The sequence below is a fragment of the Mesoplodon mirus genome, assembly GCF_964341445.2.
Source record: "Mesoplodon mirus genome assembly, chromosome: 7".
NCBI lineage: Eukaryota > Metazoa > Chordata > Mammalia > Artiodactyla > Ziphiidae > Mesoplodon > Mesoplodon mirus.
Genome location: NC_138983.1, coordinates 79,877,819 through 79,896,366, shown reverse-complemented (window position 1 = coordinate 79,896,366; position 18,548 = coordinate 79,877,819). Strand labels below are relative to the sequence as shown.

At 39.0% G+C, this 18,548-nt stretch overlaps 2 protein-coding genes and 1 pseudogene across 3 annotated transcripts in view; 1 reads left to right on the top strand and 2 right to left on the bottom strand.

Annotated features, from left to right (window-relative positions):
* LOC309808828 (centrosomal protein of 78 kDa-like) overlaps positions 1 to 18,548 on the bottom strand; it is a 1,511,271-nt pseudogene that overhangs the window by 854,842 nt on the left and 637,881 nt on the right. The window lies entirely within an intron of this gene.
* The window catches only part of LOC309807088 (uncharacterized protein), a 457,860-nt gene that overhangs the window by 44,453 nt on the left and 394,859 nt on the right, over positions 1 to 18,548 (bottom strand). The gene's annotated exons all lie outside the window — the stretch shown is intronic.
* LOC309807994 (centrosomal protein of 78 kDa-like) overlaps positions 1 to 18,548 on the top strand; it is a gene marked incomplete at its 5' end in the record, with an annotated part of 26,247 nt that extends 7,699 nt beyond the window's left edge. Inside the window, 3 exons of the mRNA XM_082628005.1 lie at positions 1,085 to 1,220; positions 3,875 to 4,005; positions 16,908 to 18,548. Of these exons, the coding sequence (XP_082484131.1) occupies positions 1,085 to 1,220; positions 3,875 to 4,005; positions 16,908 to 17,161 (521 nt within the window). The 3' untranslated portion in view covers positions 17,162 to 18,548. The remainder of the gene's footprint in view (positions 1 to 1,084; positions 1,221 to 3,874; positions 4,006 to 16,907) is intronic.

Here is an 18,548-nt window from a genome sequence, read left to right as displayed (position 1 = left end):
CAGAATTGTGAAGCAATTATACTCCAATCAAGATCTATTAAAATAAATAAATAAAATAAAATATAGTAGCTTTGAAGGATAAATATAACCATTTTAACCTATGATGTTTGTTTTCAGTAAATTCAAATTAAATATTTAAATGTGAATTTTAATATATGGCTTGTTCTAAGTAAAATATTAACACATAGGTCTAGTTTCTGCAACCAAATGTTTCATATAAAGATACTTGCCTCTTTACTACTGAAATATAGGGTAAGTCTCCACATTTCACTCTTTCATCCAGTGGGTTTTATTTGGTTTTTTTGTGTTTTCTATATGAAATCAAAGGAGCAGTGAAGTTTGACAGGCTTATAGGAAGGTAAAATTGACTCACCTACCCCCCAGCAACTTGCAGCCTTATAACTTGTATTGTTTTTACATAGAAAAATTCATCTTAAATTTAACTTTTGGTCTACTTCTGAAGATTCTGTTTGGCAGAAGTCATGGGTATATCTGTGTTTCTGTGTCCTTGAGATTCAGAAATGCCAAAGGTGTTCTACGATTCAGGAAACTTGAGTGTTTCTGCATGATACATAAAATGTATCATACTTTGGGATCTTTTTTTAAACTTTATTTTTGCATTTCTGCACATGTCAATACTTTTGTTTTAGTTAAAATAACTTGTTACTGTAGAGAACTTATATTTTTTAAAAATGCTGGCTTAGGGCTTCCCTGGTGGCGCAGTGGTTGAGAGTCCGCCTGCTGATGCAGGGGACACGGGTTCGTGCCCTGGTCTGGGAAGATCCCACATGCCGCGGAGCGGCTGGGCCCGTGAGCCATGGCCGCTGAGCCTGCGCGTCCGGAGCCTGTGCTCCGCAACGGGAGAGGCCACAACAGTGAGAAGCCCGCGTACCGCAAAAAAAAAAAAAAAAAAAAAAATGCTGGCTTATGTAAAACCTTTGTACAAAACCGATCCTCTTTTTAATGGGCTTGGCATCATTGTCAAGTGCCTTTTTGATTCCTTTCGACGTGTGCACGTGTGACAGTTGCTCTGTAGACCTTTGGTGCATCTTGATTCCTTGTTTTCATGCTTTGTCAAACGTAGTCTTGGCCGCAAAGAAGCCTGTAAGTAATGGAAGGAAACACTCTGCTGGTAAAGAATGCTACCCTCCTGAAGCGCTACCACCTGGAGTGTCTGGTTTCCGGCCATTGTGTCCTGCAGAAAGTGCAAAAAGCAACAGGTAAGCTGTTTGCATTCCCTGTCTTTTTCAGTCATTTAGAGTTCTTTATTTTGGAACTTGTATTATGTGGGTGGTCTCTGGTGCTTTGTGTAGAGGAAAAAAGGTAACTCACACATGGCTTGGCTTCTGCCTAATGAGCCCTCTAAGGAAGAAAAATTAAAAGTAATTGGGAGTTTCAAGTTGTTTCTCAAGTGTCACAACAGAGGTAACTCCGTGGGAGTCTTGAGGAGACTAAAATGATCACCAATTGTGCATGTGAGAAAAGTTTGATTAAAGGCAGGTGTAGTTGAGCGAAGCCCTGCAGCACAGAAGTAGGAATTTGGATACGTACGAATGGGAAAAAAGACATTTTAGGCATGGGAAATAGTTTAATGCAGAATGGATGAAAAATATGCATTAGAGCTATTCTAAATGAACTGGCTTATTAACTCAGTAAATCAGATTTAGTGAGTCAAACTAGCATTACCTGATTTCTTATCCAGGGGATAGCTGTTCATAGTAATTTTTGTCACAGAACAGTAAATAAAATGGTTGAATTATAGCTTTAGGCTTGCTAAGTGAAATAGATGGCTCTAGATGATCTTCAGGTGACTTACTTGGTAGTAATCAGGAAATTGGGGATTAACAATTGCTTAAGAAAACAAAGAGAATTGATTTTAAATAGTACTTGAAGTAGTTCCTGTGTAAAATATCTGTTCAGTTGCTCATGTTAAATGGATGTTTCTACTCCCCACTGGACAACCGACTACTTTTTTGCAAATGGTAATGTGAATTGCTGTTGCATAAACTATAGTGCTGAATCGCCAGTGTTTGCACTTGAGTTTCACAGCTCTGTGGTTTCCTGTCTTCTTCCTGAGACACTTAATCGCAGGTCCATCCTCGTCACACAGGGTGGTAAATTAGAGAACGATTAATATCACCATTTAAAGAAGAGAGACAAATCTCAACCATCCTGAACATAGGAGCTGAAGGGGCCTCTCAGCAGTTCAGAGAGTGATTACCAAGCCAGTAGGCTGAATTCTGTTGTGTTTTCTCCGTAGCAGAGCCCTCCAGGTCCTTGTTTTGAGCTTATTTATTTTTATACACAATTCTGTATGGATACTGTTCATACTACTAAATAGTTGTATTAACTGGGTTTAACTGGTGATGTATTTACATGAAGATCTAACTTCGTTTTGTTGCTATCTTTTTAGGGGCTTTCCATTCATCAAAGCTCGTGATGTATGTAATCAGTTGGTGGTGTGTAGCTATCACATTTATGATATATAGGGCTTGAATTGGGAAAGGTGGATTGTCATTCTTCTTGCTTTTTAAACTGACAGAGCCTTACAAGAAGCATTTCCCTCTCTGAAATAAATCCATGTAAAACATGTTTGGTCGCTCTCCCAATGCAACTGTGTAGTTGTGTGGATTTGGCACACAACGGGCAGCCTTGTGGCTATGTCTGTAAACAAGGAAGCCTGTTTTCCAGTCCGCAAATCAGCTGTTACCCAGTGAAACGAACTTGACTGCCATTTCTGACCCCTCACATGGAGCTGTCATACTCAAGAATATTCGCATGTTTTCAAGAAACGTTGTTTGAGGGCTATATGTACAAATTCCTGATCTGAAAGCCAATATAAAGCAACACCTCCCAAACCTCTGCTCTCTCACCAAGGCCACACACGTTCCCTCGCTTATGGCCTCGTGGCAAGCGAATACTGTCAGTATCAGATTCTCCTTCCCAGTGGTCTTGGGAGACTGCCTAGTTGCTCTGTGAAAGGCACCACTGCTGAGGTTGAGAGAAGAGCATCTTGGGTGTCAGTCCTGGCCTTGCGTTCCCGGAGAGAGGGGTGTGCACCTCGTTCTCCTTTAGGGTTTTCCTAGGCTGCAGGGTTTGCTGCTTGTTGTCAACATGATGTCCTAGTGACTTGTCCTCTGCGTGGTTATATAATCCCAGCACAGTTCTTTATGATGTGTAGACTTTTATGGGGTTGTGGCCAGGTCAGTTTTAAATGTTTGGAAATGTCCTCTTGAACAACACTGCAGTGGCAGTGAAGCTTGCTGGGAGAATTGTTGCCCTAGTTTTGGCTTAAGGGTGGTGAGAAGATGAAATTTTTGATGGGTCAGTTTTAGTTGTGTGTGTGTATGTGATTTATCTTTTAAAATTCTAATGTCTGTTATTCACAGCTTAGATATGTTGACTTCCTGATTATTCATCAGTCCCTTTACTGATGTATTGTCCTCTGAAAAACTACATTTTCTTCCAGACTGTTTTTGTCTGATGGTGAAGAATAAATTTTTCATTTGCAGTATAAAGTTGATCTGAGAAGAAATGTTTACCTTGGATCTTCACTTGGCTTCTGTGAAAGAAACTTAATAAAATAATATGGGCAATTCCCATTACTAATCCTAACCACGTACAACAGAGGTCTGTACAGTAACATAGCAAAAATAAGTTCCTGTACTTTTACTTAGTCATTGCCTGTTTTAGACTAAGGAGCAGTGAGAGACATTTATAAATAATGATACCTCAGGTCACTTTTGTTAAATATCCTCTAATATTTGGATATTTGGTATCTGGCTTGTGTTGTCTTTTATACAATCTTGTCTTCTTTCTTTGCACTTTAGTGTAACAACTCTGTGGTTTCCTATCTTCTTCTTGTGACACTCAGGTCCATCAGAATTTCCTGTGACTGTGACAGTAGAGAGTCCTTCCTCCTCAGAAATCGAAGAGGTCGACGATTCCTCAGAACGTGTTCAGGAGGAGCCAGAGAAAATCCGTTTGAAACAAGAAGCATTGCAGGTACAAAGTTATCACTTTAAAGCTATAGAGAAGATTATTTTTCAAACGGAAGGCTGATTGCAACACAGCACAGCTTGTGTGAGGGTTCTGTTTTCTCCTCCCACCTGCATTGTATCCCCTTGAATGGTTCCTTAAGCTTAGACCAAGGTGAATGGTGGACATTTGAACTCTAAGAAACTAAAATCAAAACATGTCGTTAGTAATATATTTTCCTTTGCTTAGAACCTTAGTATATTAGATTTAGGGAGAAGCTTAGTGATCATAAGATAAGGAAATTGAGTTCTGAATGAATACAGTCAGCTGATTCAGTGCTCTTGTTTTACAGATGAGAAAATTGACAGTTCTAGTTGAACTCTCTTTTTATAAGAGGAAAATATGGCCTCATTTTAAATAAAAATAAAGTTGAAAAAAGTTTTGATGTTGATATTCTCCTTTCCTAAAATCAAAAATATCAAGAAGCTACGTTCTATTACCAAATAAACCTGACCTCTAATGTCATTCCATACTTTTGTTTGTATGGACAGAAAATAAAAATTGATTTTTATAAGAAATTTTTGCACCTCAAAGTTAATATATTTATTTTATTTCAACCTTAATGCAGAGCTGAACATTTCTAGTAAATAAAGGAACACCATTTCGGGGGGACCTTGTCTTTGTGCTACAAAGTCCACGTTTAATTTTTTAAAATTATTTAATATGATTTTCTCTTCATATGAAACATGACACTTGACAGGTTTCAGAACTAATTATCCCATTATTGTAGGACTACGGGAATTACTGTTTGATTTTGAAAAGAGTTAGTTTTTTATTTTTTAATTAAAATTAATGATAATATAGAGAAATTTTAAGAAAAGAACTTAGAAAATTATGAAATGTTAGAGTAGGAGAAATCTATAGTTCATGTAGAGTTACTCCCTTTCGTTTTATAAATGAGCACCTACAATTTGTAGAACGTAAGTGGTTTATTAGTAAATGGCAGAGTATGACAAGACCCTAGAGCATCTAACCCGCATTCCTTGTCCTTTTAGTTGTGGTGTATTCATTTCCTTCACGAATAGACCACGAGATTGTATTTGTAAAAGCAGTAATAGACAGTGGGGAAGTCCAAGAAGTTTAAACACTGGGACCACAGAATAGCAGATTCAGAATACACTGAGAACCCTTTTAGCTCTTCTCTGTTTTGACAAGACACTACAATGATGGTATCAAAGTGTTTAAGTATATATGCCCACAACAATCAAGAGATTTCAACATAGTTTTGAAAGAGAGAAGACAGGTGGAAGAGTGTGAAACTGAAGCAGTAGAACAGAGGAAAAGCATCACCTAGAATATGCACAGGGACCACGTGCAACTGAGGAGGATTCTGACCCCACCTGCAGAAGTAGCTCCGTGCTTTGATGCGCATGTAGGAGAGAGTGTGGAGTTAGTTAAAAGTGTGACTGAAATAGGGGAGCTCATTGAAGGGTTGTGTTTCGAGGAGTGGACTCCCAGCCCCACCCTCACCCTCCTGAAATGAGATGATTTCATTTTGAAAACAGTGAAACTGGCGAGAACTGGGGCAGCTAGTGTGTTTTTACACGCTAGAAAATTGTGTTTGGGGGAGATCCTATTACAGTTACTGCCCGCTTCTTCCTGCATAAGAAGCCTATCAATCGTTGACTTCAGGGAGCTTTCTGCGCTCATTCTTAAATAGAAAATAACTGTCATTTGCCTGTTAGTTGAGTAAAGCTTACAACATGAGAGAGGGGGAAAAAGAGTGAAAGCATATCCTAGTAGGACCAGGGACAATTTAGGGAACAGAATAATTTAAGAAAAAACCCTAATTAGTATCCTGAGAGAGGTTTAAAAAGAGCTAGCAACTATAAAATAAGACTAGGGTATTAAAGAAAAGGAGAATGGTCAGAAAGCAAAAGAGTTCTCCTGGAAATGAAAATATGGTTGCTGAAATAAATTCAGTAGGAATTTAAAAAATTTCTCAGTATATAAAAAAGAAAGACACAATGGAAAATGTGATAGAAATATGTTAGAGAGGCTGCATCTGGGAGATCCCACATGTTACTATTAGAAACTCCAGACCCAGAAAAAAAATGGAGGGAAGCTGTCAAAAGGCAACAAAATTCCCCACAGCTGAAAGTAGACATCAGGCCTCAGATTGAAAATAGTTATGCAAGATGAGCAAGAATAGACTCATACCTAGGCACCCTTCCTTGTGAAACTTTCAAATACTGAAAAAATAAATTAAAATAGAATAAAATACTGAGAGGATACATCCATTCCAGAGAGAAAAATACTGGTCACCTAAAAAAAAGGTTAAAATCTGACTTTATCATACTTGTCATGAGCACCATGGATCCTGGAAGGCATTAGAAAGATACCTCCAAAGTTTTTCAGGCACATAATTTTCACCCTAGGGGTTTGTATCCAGCCAAACTATCAGTCATACGTGGAGGCTGAAGAAGATATTTTGTACCCAAAGAAATTTGAAAAATTGACTTCCTGTGCTACACCTTAAGCTATTTATAGAAATAATCCAGCAAAATGAGGCAATAAACCAAGAAAGAAGGTAATAGGGGATTCAGTGCAGATTGCAGCTAGTCTAGAATGGAGAGGCTTCTATTGATTGTGTGATTGAGAGCTTCGAAACACCTTGAGGCATATCGTACTTACTAGGTGTTAGGCACTGTTGGAAGGGAGGAGGGAGAGGAAAAGGAGAAGGAACTTGAACTCCAGAGGAGAAAAGGCTCTATGGACATAAACCTGAAGCACACTAGACTATGGTTGATTTTTAACCTACTATTGGTGAGGAAGGGAAGAATCCACTTCAGCTTGACACTATAGATGTCCCCCTTTTCAGTGACACACAGGGGTAATGACCACCTATCTAATTTGTTGTCCAAACCGGAACTTGTCCAAACTCCTTACACTTCAACAGTGTAAGGAGGCACTCTAATGCTGTAACATCAGGACAACAGGTATAAACTGGAACAGCCCAAGGCGGCTTGGGGTATGTGGTCACCCTGCACAAGGGCAGTGACACTGGCACAGTATGGAACGAGGTGTAGTCTATACACAGAGACACAGTACATCTGCAGTGGGCAATATTAATTTCATTGTAATAATGGCAATACTGTCTTGGTTTGCAGCTTTTATTGTCAACGTGCATGTAATCACAAATAACTAAAGTAAACAATACTTAGTATGTATGAGTATTAACTTGGTATGTACTGAAATGTATTGTGTAGTAGTATGTACTTAGTATATATTAGGCTCTAAGTGTTTTTGCATATATTAACTCATTTAATCCTCTGAATAGCCTTATGAGGTTGGTGCTAATATCATTCCTACTTTTGAGAACAGGAAGCTAAGACAGGGAAGGAACTTGCCCAGGCTGTACCTAATTTAAGGTTGGATCGAGGCTTTGAGTTTAGGCTCTCTGCCTGTTCTCTTAAACCTTACTCCGTACTGACTCTCAAATAACAGAAGACTTAACTGCACATAGAATAGAATATAAATTTCAACTTTGACAATGTAAGAGCTAGGTTTGGAAGGTAGACAGGAGGTTGAAAAAAGGGAAGATGGTATGAATGTCCTTATTTTACAAAGCGTGACGTTGAGAGAGTTTCTAGTTGATCAACAATGTAGGTTTTTAAGTATATCACTACATGTCAAAGAGATCATGAGCAGTGGAATAACTCATGATGACATAACTTTACTGAGCAGTGTGGACATAGGAAAGAATGTAGAGGAACTAAACCCTTACTTGTTAGTAATTCAGAAAGTGAACAGATAATGCCTCCAATTTAGTGAGAAAATAGTCATGTGAGAGTATTACTTGGAAATGCAGAAAAATTCAAAATGACAATAGTTGGATCTCCCAGGTGGCGCAGTGGTTAAGAAACTGCCTGCCAAGGCAGGGGACATGGGTTCGAGCCCTGGTCTGGGAAGATCCCACATGCCACGGAGCAGCGAAGCCCGTGCACCAGAACTACGGAGCCTGTGCTCTAGAGCCCGTGAGCCACAACTACTGAGCCCATGTGCCACAACTACTGAAGCCTGCGCACCTAGATCCTGTGCTTCATAACAAGAGAAGCCACCACAATGAAGAGTAGCCCCCACTCGCCGCAACTAGAGAAAACCTGCACGCAGCAACGAAGACCCAATACAGCCAAAAGTAAATAATAATAATAAAATAATAAAAAATAACAATATTTGACGTAAACCTCATAAAAAAGGAAATCCATACAGCCAGTAAACAGAGAAAAGTGTACAACTTCATTAAGTAATAAGTGAAAAGTGAGTCAAAACCAAGGAAACTACATGTCAATCAGATTGACACATACATAAATAAAAAGTCTGGTAGTATCAGGTATTGTAGGCCTGAAGTACTATGGGAATCTTCTACCCTGTTTATACTGGAGTATAAATCGACACAACTACTTTGGAAAGCATTTAGCCCTCTCCATCAACTGAAGGTATATAAATAGCCTGTGAGCCAGCAGCCCTCACCCCCGCCCTGTGTAAATGCACCAGAATAACGGGCACAGCAGGATTCCTGTCCATGATTTGCATTAGCACAAACTGAAAACAAACCAAATGTCCATTAACAGTCAAAAATAAATGATGTGTATTTGTACAGTGGGAAAACTATCCAGCAATAAAATTGAATGAACTAGAGCTACAGGCAGCAATGTGGATGAATTTTTTAAACCAATGTTGAGAGAAAGAAATAAGATAGAAAAGACTTCATATACTATGATCCTGTACATAAAGTTAGATGTTGACACAACTAAACTCTTTTGTTAGGGATGCATGCAGGTTAAAGGAAATGACTGTCAAGAAGTGAGGTTGGTGTTTAACCGGGAAGAGGGAAGGAGCTTGTGATGAGAAAAGGATATGGGGGGTTTTTGCGATGCTGACAAGTATCAATACTTTCAGATTCGAGTAGTGCTTATGTAAGTATTCTCTTTTTATTTGTCACATTGACAGTTTTGTTCTGTGCACTTCTCAGTATACATATCGTATTTTACAATTAAAAACTGCGTAAAGAATCGGTCGCTTCTTGAGTGCTGGATGTGGGAGTGGGATGAGACCGTTTCATTTTAAGCCCTTCACTACTGTTTGCATTCGCATGTTCATTCATTCAGCATTAATTGCACATATTCTATGTACCAAGCACTCTTCTAATTTTATATGTGTTTTAACTCATGTAATTCTCACAAGAGCTCTGTAATATGGGAGCTTATCTCCATTTTATAGATGAGGAAGTTGAGGCCTAGAGTTATAGAACTTGTCCAAGGTTCTGTAGCTAATGGGTAGTGCCAGGCCCATTTGCCTCAGAGAATCTGAATATTTACAATATAATCTAAAAGAGAAATTTAATGACTAATTATAAGCAAAAAAATTGCACACTAAAGAAGATGACAAGTTTTCATCTATCCAGTTAGAGAAAAACACACAGTCTGTCTTTCACACTCGTACATCTTATATGTACGTGTGTGGCAGGGATTTTCCTTATTAAGCAATTATTTATTGACCGTCTACGTTGTGCTAGGCACAGGTGCTGGGGATAAACACTTAATAAAATACACCCCCTATCTTCAAATAACTTGCACTCTAAGTGAGGAAGTAAGCCAACAGTTATAGTAGAGGTTATATACCAAGTGATACATCGCTGATGGCAGTGTAAAATCTCAGAAATCTTTTGGAAAGAAGTCTGGAGATAGGTACCTCAGAGCCTTAAAAATGTTCATTTGCTTTGATCTCAAACTCATTTTTATGGATTTATTGTAAGAATGTTATTCTCAATATGGAAAAAAGCCTTCATGCATAAAAACGGTTATTTTGTCTGATAATACTGAAAAGTTGGAAAGAATTTAAATGTGTAAAATGGTTAACCAGTAAACCCACTCAGTGGAATATTTTGTAGCCCGCACAAAAAAATCAAGGTTATGAATCCCCTGATTATATGAGAAATGCTTGATTTCAATGTTAAATGGAGAAAAGTTGAACATAAAATTTGATATCCAATATGATGGGAGCTTTGTCCCAGAAAAATCACCCTAGCTGGTGTACAGAAGGGTGGAATGGAGAGCAGACGGCAGGAAGGAAAATTATTCCAAAGCCTTATCATTAGTCTTACTTAAGTAATAGAATATCAAGCAATTTTACTTTCTAACTTTTTTGGTTCCATATTTCCATGTAAGGGACATGAATTCTGAATACTTTGTAGGAGGAGGGTACACTTTTTCACAAAAATTGAACACTGTGTTCTAATTCCCTCCATTAGAGGGAGAAACTGTTGCATGTAATTGCACTTTGATGTGCTATTTAGAACCAGTCAGGAATTTTAGTGTAGCTTCCTCTGACCGTGCTGAGGGTTTTTTGTTTTTTTGTTTATTTGTTTAGAATTTCTTTGAAATCAGTTTTAGAAGATTGATTAAACCATTATATTAAAAGTAGAGGAATTTTGCAATTTTTTTCCCTTTTTCCCCATTGAAAACTTGACTGGCTTTAGTAATGAACCATTAAAGAATTTGAAGTTCTTAGACTCTCAATTTTTTAAACATGTTCTGAATATAAAAATATATGTTCATTGAGCAAATATTTGAAAACAATGAACTTCTTGAAGGAAATAAAAGCCACCTCTGCATGTACACACACCTAATCTGCTCTTTTGTCTTAAAAAAGTATCCGAAATATTTTGCCATGTCACTAACTACTCTTCTACATCAGAGAATTTGATTAAGCTTATGCATCATCTCCCAGGAAAAACGCACAGATATATTTTGAATGTAGCACTCCTGAAGCCCATTCATGAACTCTGGTTGAGACCTCTTGTCATTCTTAGTGGCTTCATAGCGCATTCCTTCAGACGATGAGCTGTTTATATTTAAACCAGTTCCAATTCGGAGGCTCTTAGCTTTCTTCTAGGGTTTGGTTATAAACAATCTTATGACATCATGTTGGTAGATAAATCTTTGCCCACATCTTTGATTTCCTTAGGGTAAACTCCTGATGTAGGATTGTTGTTAGGTACCAAAAGCTACTGTCCAGACAGTGATACCAGCTCCTCTCCCAATGATGGCAGGTAATAGAGTTCCTCATTCTTTAAGTGATTGTTCAAAGCAGTTAACATGTATAAATATACCTTACTGTTTTCATAAGTATAGGTATTATGATTGTTTATCACTGCATAAGAAACCACCCCAAAACAGTGGCCTAAAACAATGACAATCATTTATTTTGCTCACGAACCTGGAGGTTGAGTAGAATATTAATTCTTTTACTACACTCTTACTGACTGAAAACAATACCTATTTGACTAGCTCAGAGTTCTGTAGGTCAGAAGTCCAGGCACAGCGTGACTGGGCTTCCTGTTCAGATACACATGGGAACATGTGGGTTCCCTCCTGAGAGTGTTAAAGCACGTGAAATTTAAGTGTAAGATATTGAGCCCCAAACGTTGGATGTTCACCATAGTTTGTGTGGGCCACAGAGCTGAAATGAAGATGTCAGTCTGGCTGTGTTAGCGTCCAGAGGCTCTGGGAAAGAATGCCTACAGGCTTCTTCCGGCTTGTTGGCATAATTCAGATTCTGCAGTTGCAGGACAGAGGTCCCCATTTCCTTGCTGGCTGTCAGTCGGGGGAGAGTTTCAGCTCCTAGAGGCCTCTCGCTTGCCTTCCCTGCCGCAGCATTGGACCTCTTCAGAGCCAGCAATGGAGAGTCTCCCTCTTGTCCCTTTTGTACTTCAATTCAGGAAGAGTTCAGGTCCTTTTCATGGGGTGCCTGAGTAGGCCACATCCACCTAAAATAATCTCCCTATCTTAAAAGATCAACTGATGTTGAACCTTAATTCCATGTGCAAAATCCCTTCACTACAGCACCTACATTTAGAGTTTGATTGGATAAGTGGAAGGTTTGTGTACTTCAGTAAGTGGTCATCTTGGGGGCTCTGTCAGAATTCTGCCTATTGCAAGCAGTGTCCCCACTTCCAGGACCGAAGTGTCTTAGTTCCTAAAACTCCTAAGATAGTTTATCAGTGTTCATTTTATTTCAGTGACCTTGGTGAAGGGAAGACTACCACCTCCGGGAGCAGGAATGGCAGCCAGCTTCCTGAGTCCACAGTGTGGCTCTGCTACTTAGTGGTGTGACCTTGGCTGTGCTGCTCTACTTACTCTACTTCTCTGCCTCTGTTTCCCTCATCTGTAAAATAACATGGAGTTAGTGATCGTTCTTTCCTCGTAGGGTTGTTTGTTTTATAAATTTATTTTTGGCCGCATTGGGTCTTCGTTGCTGCTCGCCAGCTTTCTCCAATTGCGTCGAGCGGGGGGCTACTCTTCGTTGCGGTGCGGTGGCTTCTCTTATTGTGGAGCACAGGCTCTAGGCGCGCAGGCTTCAGGAGTTGTGGCACGTGGGTTCTAGAGCGTAGGCTCAGTAGTCGTGACGCACAGGCTTAGTTGCTCTGCGGCATGTGGGTTCTTCCTGGACTAGGGCTCGAACCCGTGTCCCCTGCACTGGCAGGCGGATTCTTAACCACTGTGCCAGTAGGGAAGCCCCCTCTTAGGGTTTTGATGATTCGATTATTTAATACCCAGGGAACTCCAGGAACAGTGCTTGACTGTAAATTGCTTTAAAAGTGATTACTTTTTTAAAACATGCTTTTGAATCTGCAATTATGCAATTCAGGTATGCTAAGCAGGTTCGTTAATAGGACTTCCTGCTATAAAGAGACCCACAAATAAAAATAGAATTTTTCTTTCTTGGTCGTAACTTCTTATTTCTGACTTACTATGTTATATGCATATGCCTTTTATGGTGGGCTGCCACAAATTTATGTTGGAAAGAGTGGAATTTAAATAAATCTTTGCAAATTTGATAGATTTTGATCATTCATTTCACTGGCATGGTATGATATGACCAGTAGCAGACTAAAATCTGAGTTCACTTCTGGCTCTGCCCCTAAATCCTGATGAGACCAATAGCTGGAAAGGCTTTTGGATATTATACTATGAATTAGTTATAATATTGACTCTGTTTGCTTAGGAAACCCTGGAGGAGTGCCTAAAGCAGTTAAAGGAGGAAAGAGTAATAAGACTGAAGGCTGATAGACGAGTCAGTGAGGTAAACACGTTTCATCTGCTTTTGAGAGTGTTTTGGTTTTATTTCGATTTGATTTTAAGCCATATACACATATTTTGTAAGCTTTAGAACTGTAATATGTTGCAAATTGGTGGTATCATATGGACTTTTGCATGTACTGGTATTTAGTGATCATATGATCTATATTCCAGAAAGCATGTTTTTAAAGATGTGAAAATCTGGTTTTGTGTATGTGTGTGTGTTTGTGTGTGCTTTTATATGACATTAGCTTATTTCCTGTTCATGATTCTTTGATTCAAGAAGGCACCTTCTGTGCATGTATTGTATATACAGTAACATAAAAGACATGATGAGACTCTCCTGGCAATGAATTAGGAAAGTGAATCATTGAAATAAATTTAAGATATTGGAAAACTTCTAAGAATGCAATGAAAGATAAAAATATATACTATGAGAATTACATTAGGTAATGTGCATGAAAGCAGGGCATAATCTAAAAAGTTCTATCTAAATATCATTTATCACAGGGTGAGTGTAGGGAGGAATTTTTGAAAGTGCATCCATTGGATTGGCAGACACTCATTCAATAAATGTTGAGCACCTGCTCATGTAAGGCAAAAGGGGCATCATGAACATTAACGGCCTTTCTGAGAAATACGAGAGTTGAGCTTACAGGGGGTTTTAAGTGCGTAGATGATGAGCAGAAGGGGAAGAGTGCACGGGGGTGAATATGTTGAAGAAGCCAAAGAAAATATTGGTGATCGTACATTTAATAAATTGGGTTGGGTATGATTTAGGACTTTTAAACGTAAGCATTAGATATTTTACTCACTAAAGTTAATTCTTAACATTCAGCAGAGTTGTAATATGTTTTGTTCAAATCAGATTCTATAACTCACTTTCTAATTTAAGGGAAACTTAAAGCAGGTCATTTTCTAATGTGGAATGAGGCTCCATTATGAATTGAACCAGTTAGAAATGTGATCTTTTGTGAAAGATCATTAATAAAACGATAGCTTGGGTTTATTTATATACCACCTAAGTGTTATATAGGAAACTTTGTTGGGTGCCTGTGAGTTTTGGTTATTATGTGATAAGGTCTCTGTCTTTACTGGCGGAGGGTTACATTAATTATAAATTAATTACATTTTGAGTGTTTTAGTTTTGTTCCTTGAAACTAGGCAAGACTACTTTTTGTTTGTTTGTTGTTTTGGGGGTTTTTTTTTTGCGGTATGTGAGCCTCTCACTGTTGTGGCCTCTCCTGTTGCGGAGCACAGACTCCGGACGCACAGGCTCAGCGGCCATGGCTCACGGGCCCAGCCGCTACGCAGCATGTGGGATCTTCCCGGACTGGGGCACGAACCCGTGTCCCCTGCATCGGCAGGCGGACTCGCAACCACTGCGCCACCAGGGAAGCCCAAGGCAAGACTACTTTTGATGACAATGAGAAAAAATCATGTCAGACGTTTTCAGTCTTCTTGTATAGCTGGAACATGAAAATGCCCAGTTAAGAAACACAACTTTCTCTTTGTCTGAAGCCCTTCATGCCCACTCATTGACAAGCATGATCCTGGATGATGAAGGTGTTTTGGGCAGCACTGAGAATTCTCTTCAGAAGTTCCATGCTTTCCTGGTTCTCCTTAAAGATGCTGGGTTAGTTCATTTCTCTTCCTGGCATTCTTCTCTTTGCGACTCTAATGGTAGTTTGCTGAGGAACTGGAGCAATTTTCATCACTTACGTGGCTATATTTAGCCAAATTTAGTGTAATTATAGGTAATATAGTTGACGTTTTAAAATGAGGAATTAAATTTTTTAAGAAATGCAAATAGGGAAGCCTGCTTTGGTAGAGTGGGGAGCCCATTATAAAAGAGTAACCTGTAGACAGAGTAATTAGTAGGTATAGTTGTTTTGTAAAGACTAAATTAAAGGCAGTTTTCATTGAAAATAGTCGGGAATGCATAAGAATTTTCCTATCTTTCACTTCTTTTGCTTGTTTGATAAGTTTGAATTAAAGTTATCTTTGCCTTAGACATAAAAATGATTATTAATCTGCAGGGGAGATATAGGTCAGTGGTTCTCAACCGGGAGCAATTTTGCTGAAAGAGGGAAGTGGAGATTGATAGTTGATGGAGCGGTGTTTTGTCAGTGAATGAATTGGTGTTGGTGTTGGGAAGGAAGGAACAAACACATTCTTGGAAACTGGAGGAAAGGTGGTAAAGAAGTGTGGGAATGGAGGTGTGACAGGCAGTGGACAGGGTGCATGGTACATATTGAAGCTGCTAGTGAGACAGTGGGATGTCTCCTAGAGGATGAATCTGGAAAGGGCTGAGGATTTGGGGGAGAGAGAGGCTTGTAGTCTGGAGTAGGATGTTGGCTTTTAAGATTTTAGAAGTAAGGCTTCCCTGGTGGCGGGGTGGTTGAGAGTCCGCCTGCCGATGCAGGGGCTAAGGGTTCGTGCCCCGGTCTGGGAGGATCCCGCATGGCGCGGAGCGGCTGGGCCTGTGGCCATGGCCGCTGAGCCTGCGCGTCCGGAGCCTGTGCTCCGCAACGGGAGAGGCCACAGGAGTGAGAGGCCCGCGTACCGGAGGAAAAAAAAAAAAAAAAAAAGATTTTAGAAGTATTTCATGATTGTAGGTCTGGGGAAATCTAAACTGCTCTTCTGTGATTATAATAACCTTTGTCTTTTCTCCGTTCCTCCTCTCGTCTAGGCTTGGGCAGTTGGCCACAATGGCTGGTATAGATCAGTCATATTTTCATTTACTAGGTCGTCCCCAGGTGAATTCTACTGTTAGTAGTCCACCTAAAGAAGAAAAGAAGGCACTTGAAGAGGAAAAATCAGAATCAAAGCAGAGTGCCCCATAACAAATGCAAAATATCCAAGTAAATGGACAGAACAGCACTTAATGATTCTAAGAGTGATTAGCAAAAAGGAAATGACCAAGTCAGGGAGAAAACAATAATGATCAGTCTCGAATAGTTCACATGCTCGGGAGCTAGAAGACTGGAGTCCTTTCCAAATCTGAGATTAGTAAATGTGTGCCCATTTCATGATACTGTACTTTTGTAAATAAGGAGACTGGAAGTTCTTTAGAAAATTTATGAGTTAAAGCAAACTATCCTTAATGAAGAAAGAAGACATTAGAGAAAATATTCCAGATTTTAAATTGTATAAATGTCTGTTCTGTTCATATTTTATCTAGGTTTCTATTTGTATTCAGTCAGCTTACAATGAAGGAACACTAATGAAGGTACACATACTGATATAATTTTTAAAATAAGTAATCCAGACATAGCTAATAGGTAACATATTAGAGTGAATCACCTGGTTATGGGAATGGGAGGGGAAAACCTGTCAGCTTTTCCTCTAGCCTTACTTGGAGCCCCCATCAGCCAATCTCAGAGTGGCCTTGGGAACTGACAGCTTGAGAACACAGTCTGGTCACAAACTATATACGGTTTACATGTGCCTGGAGGATAGCAAAGAAATTAATTATCTTACAGAATAGGGTTTTATTTTTAGTGAGGGAAAGGAAATGGGTAATAACTACCCCAATCACCAAAGTCTGAAAATGTAGCGGACATAGCCTTGGATATAGCTAGGTTAAGCTGAGAATCACTTGGCAAGATATAATTACAAAAAAAACTGGCTCTGAAATCTTCTGATTAATCAATTGACTGTGTTAATAATAAGATTACAGAGTAACATTGAAGTTTTGAACTCTACTTTTTAATGGTTGGCTTTGTTCATCACTGAATTTTTGTCTTGTCTTTTGTCTTCCCCTCCACTTTCCGAAAATTACAGGTGATGCTAGGATTCCTTTGCCTCTCGACTCCTTCCGTGTCCCAGCGTCTACTCAGGAGGCCTTAGAAACTTCCAAAGACAACCTGGGGGTGCCAGTCACAGAGCAGCGGCAGGAGTCTTTTGAAGATTTCATTGCTAGAACATGTTCTCCTTCAGCAGATGTCATTTCTGGAACTGGAAGTCAAAGAAAAGAAGAGGAATTATCTAGAAATAGCAGGTCTTCTTCAGAGAAAATGAGCAAAGCAGGTGAATAGACCAAAAACTACTCTGCTAAGAAACAACCTGGGAAGGACCTGCATTCCTGCTCTGACTCACCTGTAAAGCAGAAAAGCAAAGGAATTGGGCAAAATAATTCTTTGGTTAATAAACCAATTAAAAGTGAGTCTTCGAAAAAACACATTTCTGTTAAGAAAGAGAGTAGAATAGTGACTGTTTCATCAAAGACAACTAAAAGTAAACTCAGTCTACTAGAACAGTCTGAAAGTGATACTCTTGGATCTGATTGTGAATTTCAAGAAAGCATCCATACTCTATCACGCCTAACATAGGTCTAAATCTTTTAAAATTATGTTTTTGCCTTCAAATTTTCATAAATTACTTATGTTTTTATTATAGCATATGGTGTTTTCAGTTACTTGACTGGAAGCCATTAGAGAAAGATTTTTTTATCTATACTTTTTTATTATAATGAAAGTTTGGGTGTACTTTTCCTTGTAACACTTTGCACCATTCATTCAGCTAGTGTTTACTGAGGGCTTCATATGTACAGTACTTTTCTGGGTGCTGTTGCTTTCAGCAGTGAACAAAATAAAGCCTTTACTCTCCTGGAACTAGCACTCTGTGGTGGGAGAAAACATAAACAACAAAGCAGGCTAAGGGTTAAAAAGAGATGGGAATAATGAATAGTTTTACCATTTGGTTAAACATCAAACTATTATAAATCACACGGCCAGAAGCCATTGACATATTTTAATTCATAATAACCAGAGAGCCTCAAACATTTACCAAGGCACTTAACCGTGTTTATGGATTACAGCAATGCTCTGAGGTAGGGAACTCTTACCATCCCCATTTTATAGATGAACAGTCTGAGGAGACATTATGTGGGTTGCCCAGAATTACACAGCTATAAGTAAGTGGGAAGTTGCAATGTGACCCGAACCCATGCTCTTTTTTTTTTTTTAATGTATGGACTTTATTATCTTTCATTTGTTTCTGATTTATGTGAATTTTTTCTTTAAAGATTTTTTCTGATGTCAACCATTTTTAAAGTGTTTATTGCATTTGTTACAGTATTGCTTCTGTTTTATATTTTGGTTTTTTGGCCTCAAGGCATGTGGGATCTTAGCTCCCCGACCAGGGATTGAACCCTCACCCCCTCCATTGGAAGGCGAAGTCTTAACCACTGGACCACCAGGGAAGTTCCCCTTATGTGACCATTTTTCTGGCATTTTTTTTTAATTTTATTTTTTATTGACATACACTTGAATTACAGTGTTGTGTTAATTACTGCTATACAGGAAAGTGACTCAGTTACACATTGATGTACATTCTTTTTCATATTCTTTTCCATTACGGTTTATCACAGGATATAGAATATAGTTCCCTGTGCTCTACAGTAGGACCTTTTTGGGTTTTTTT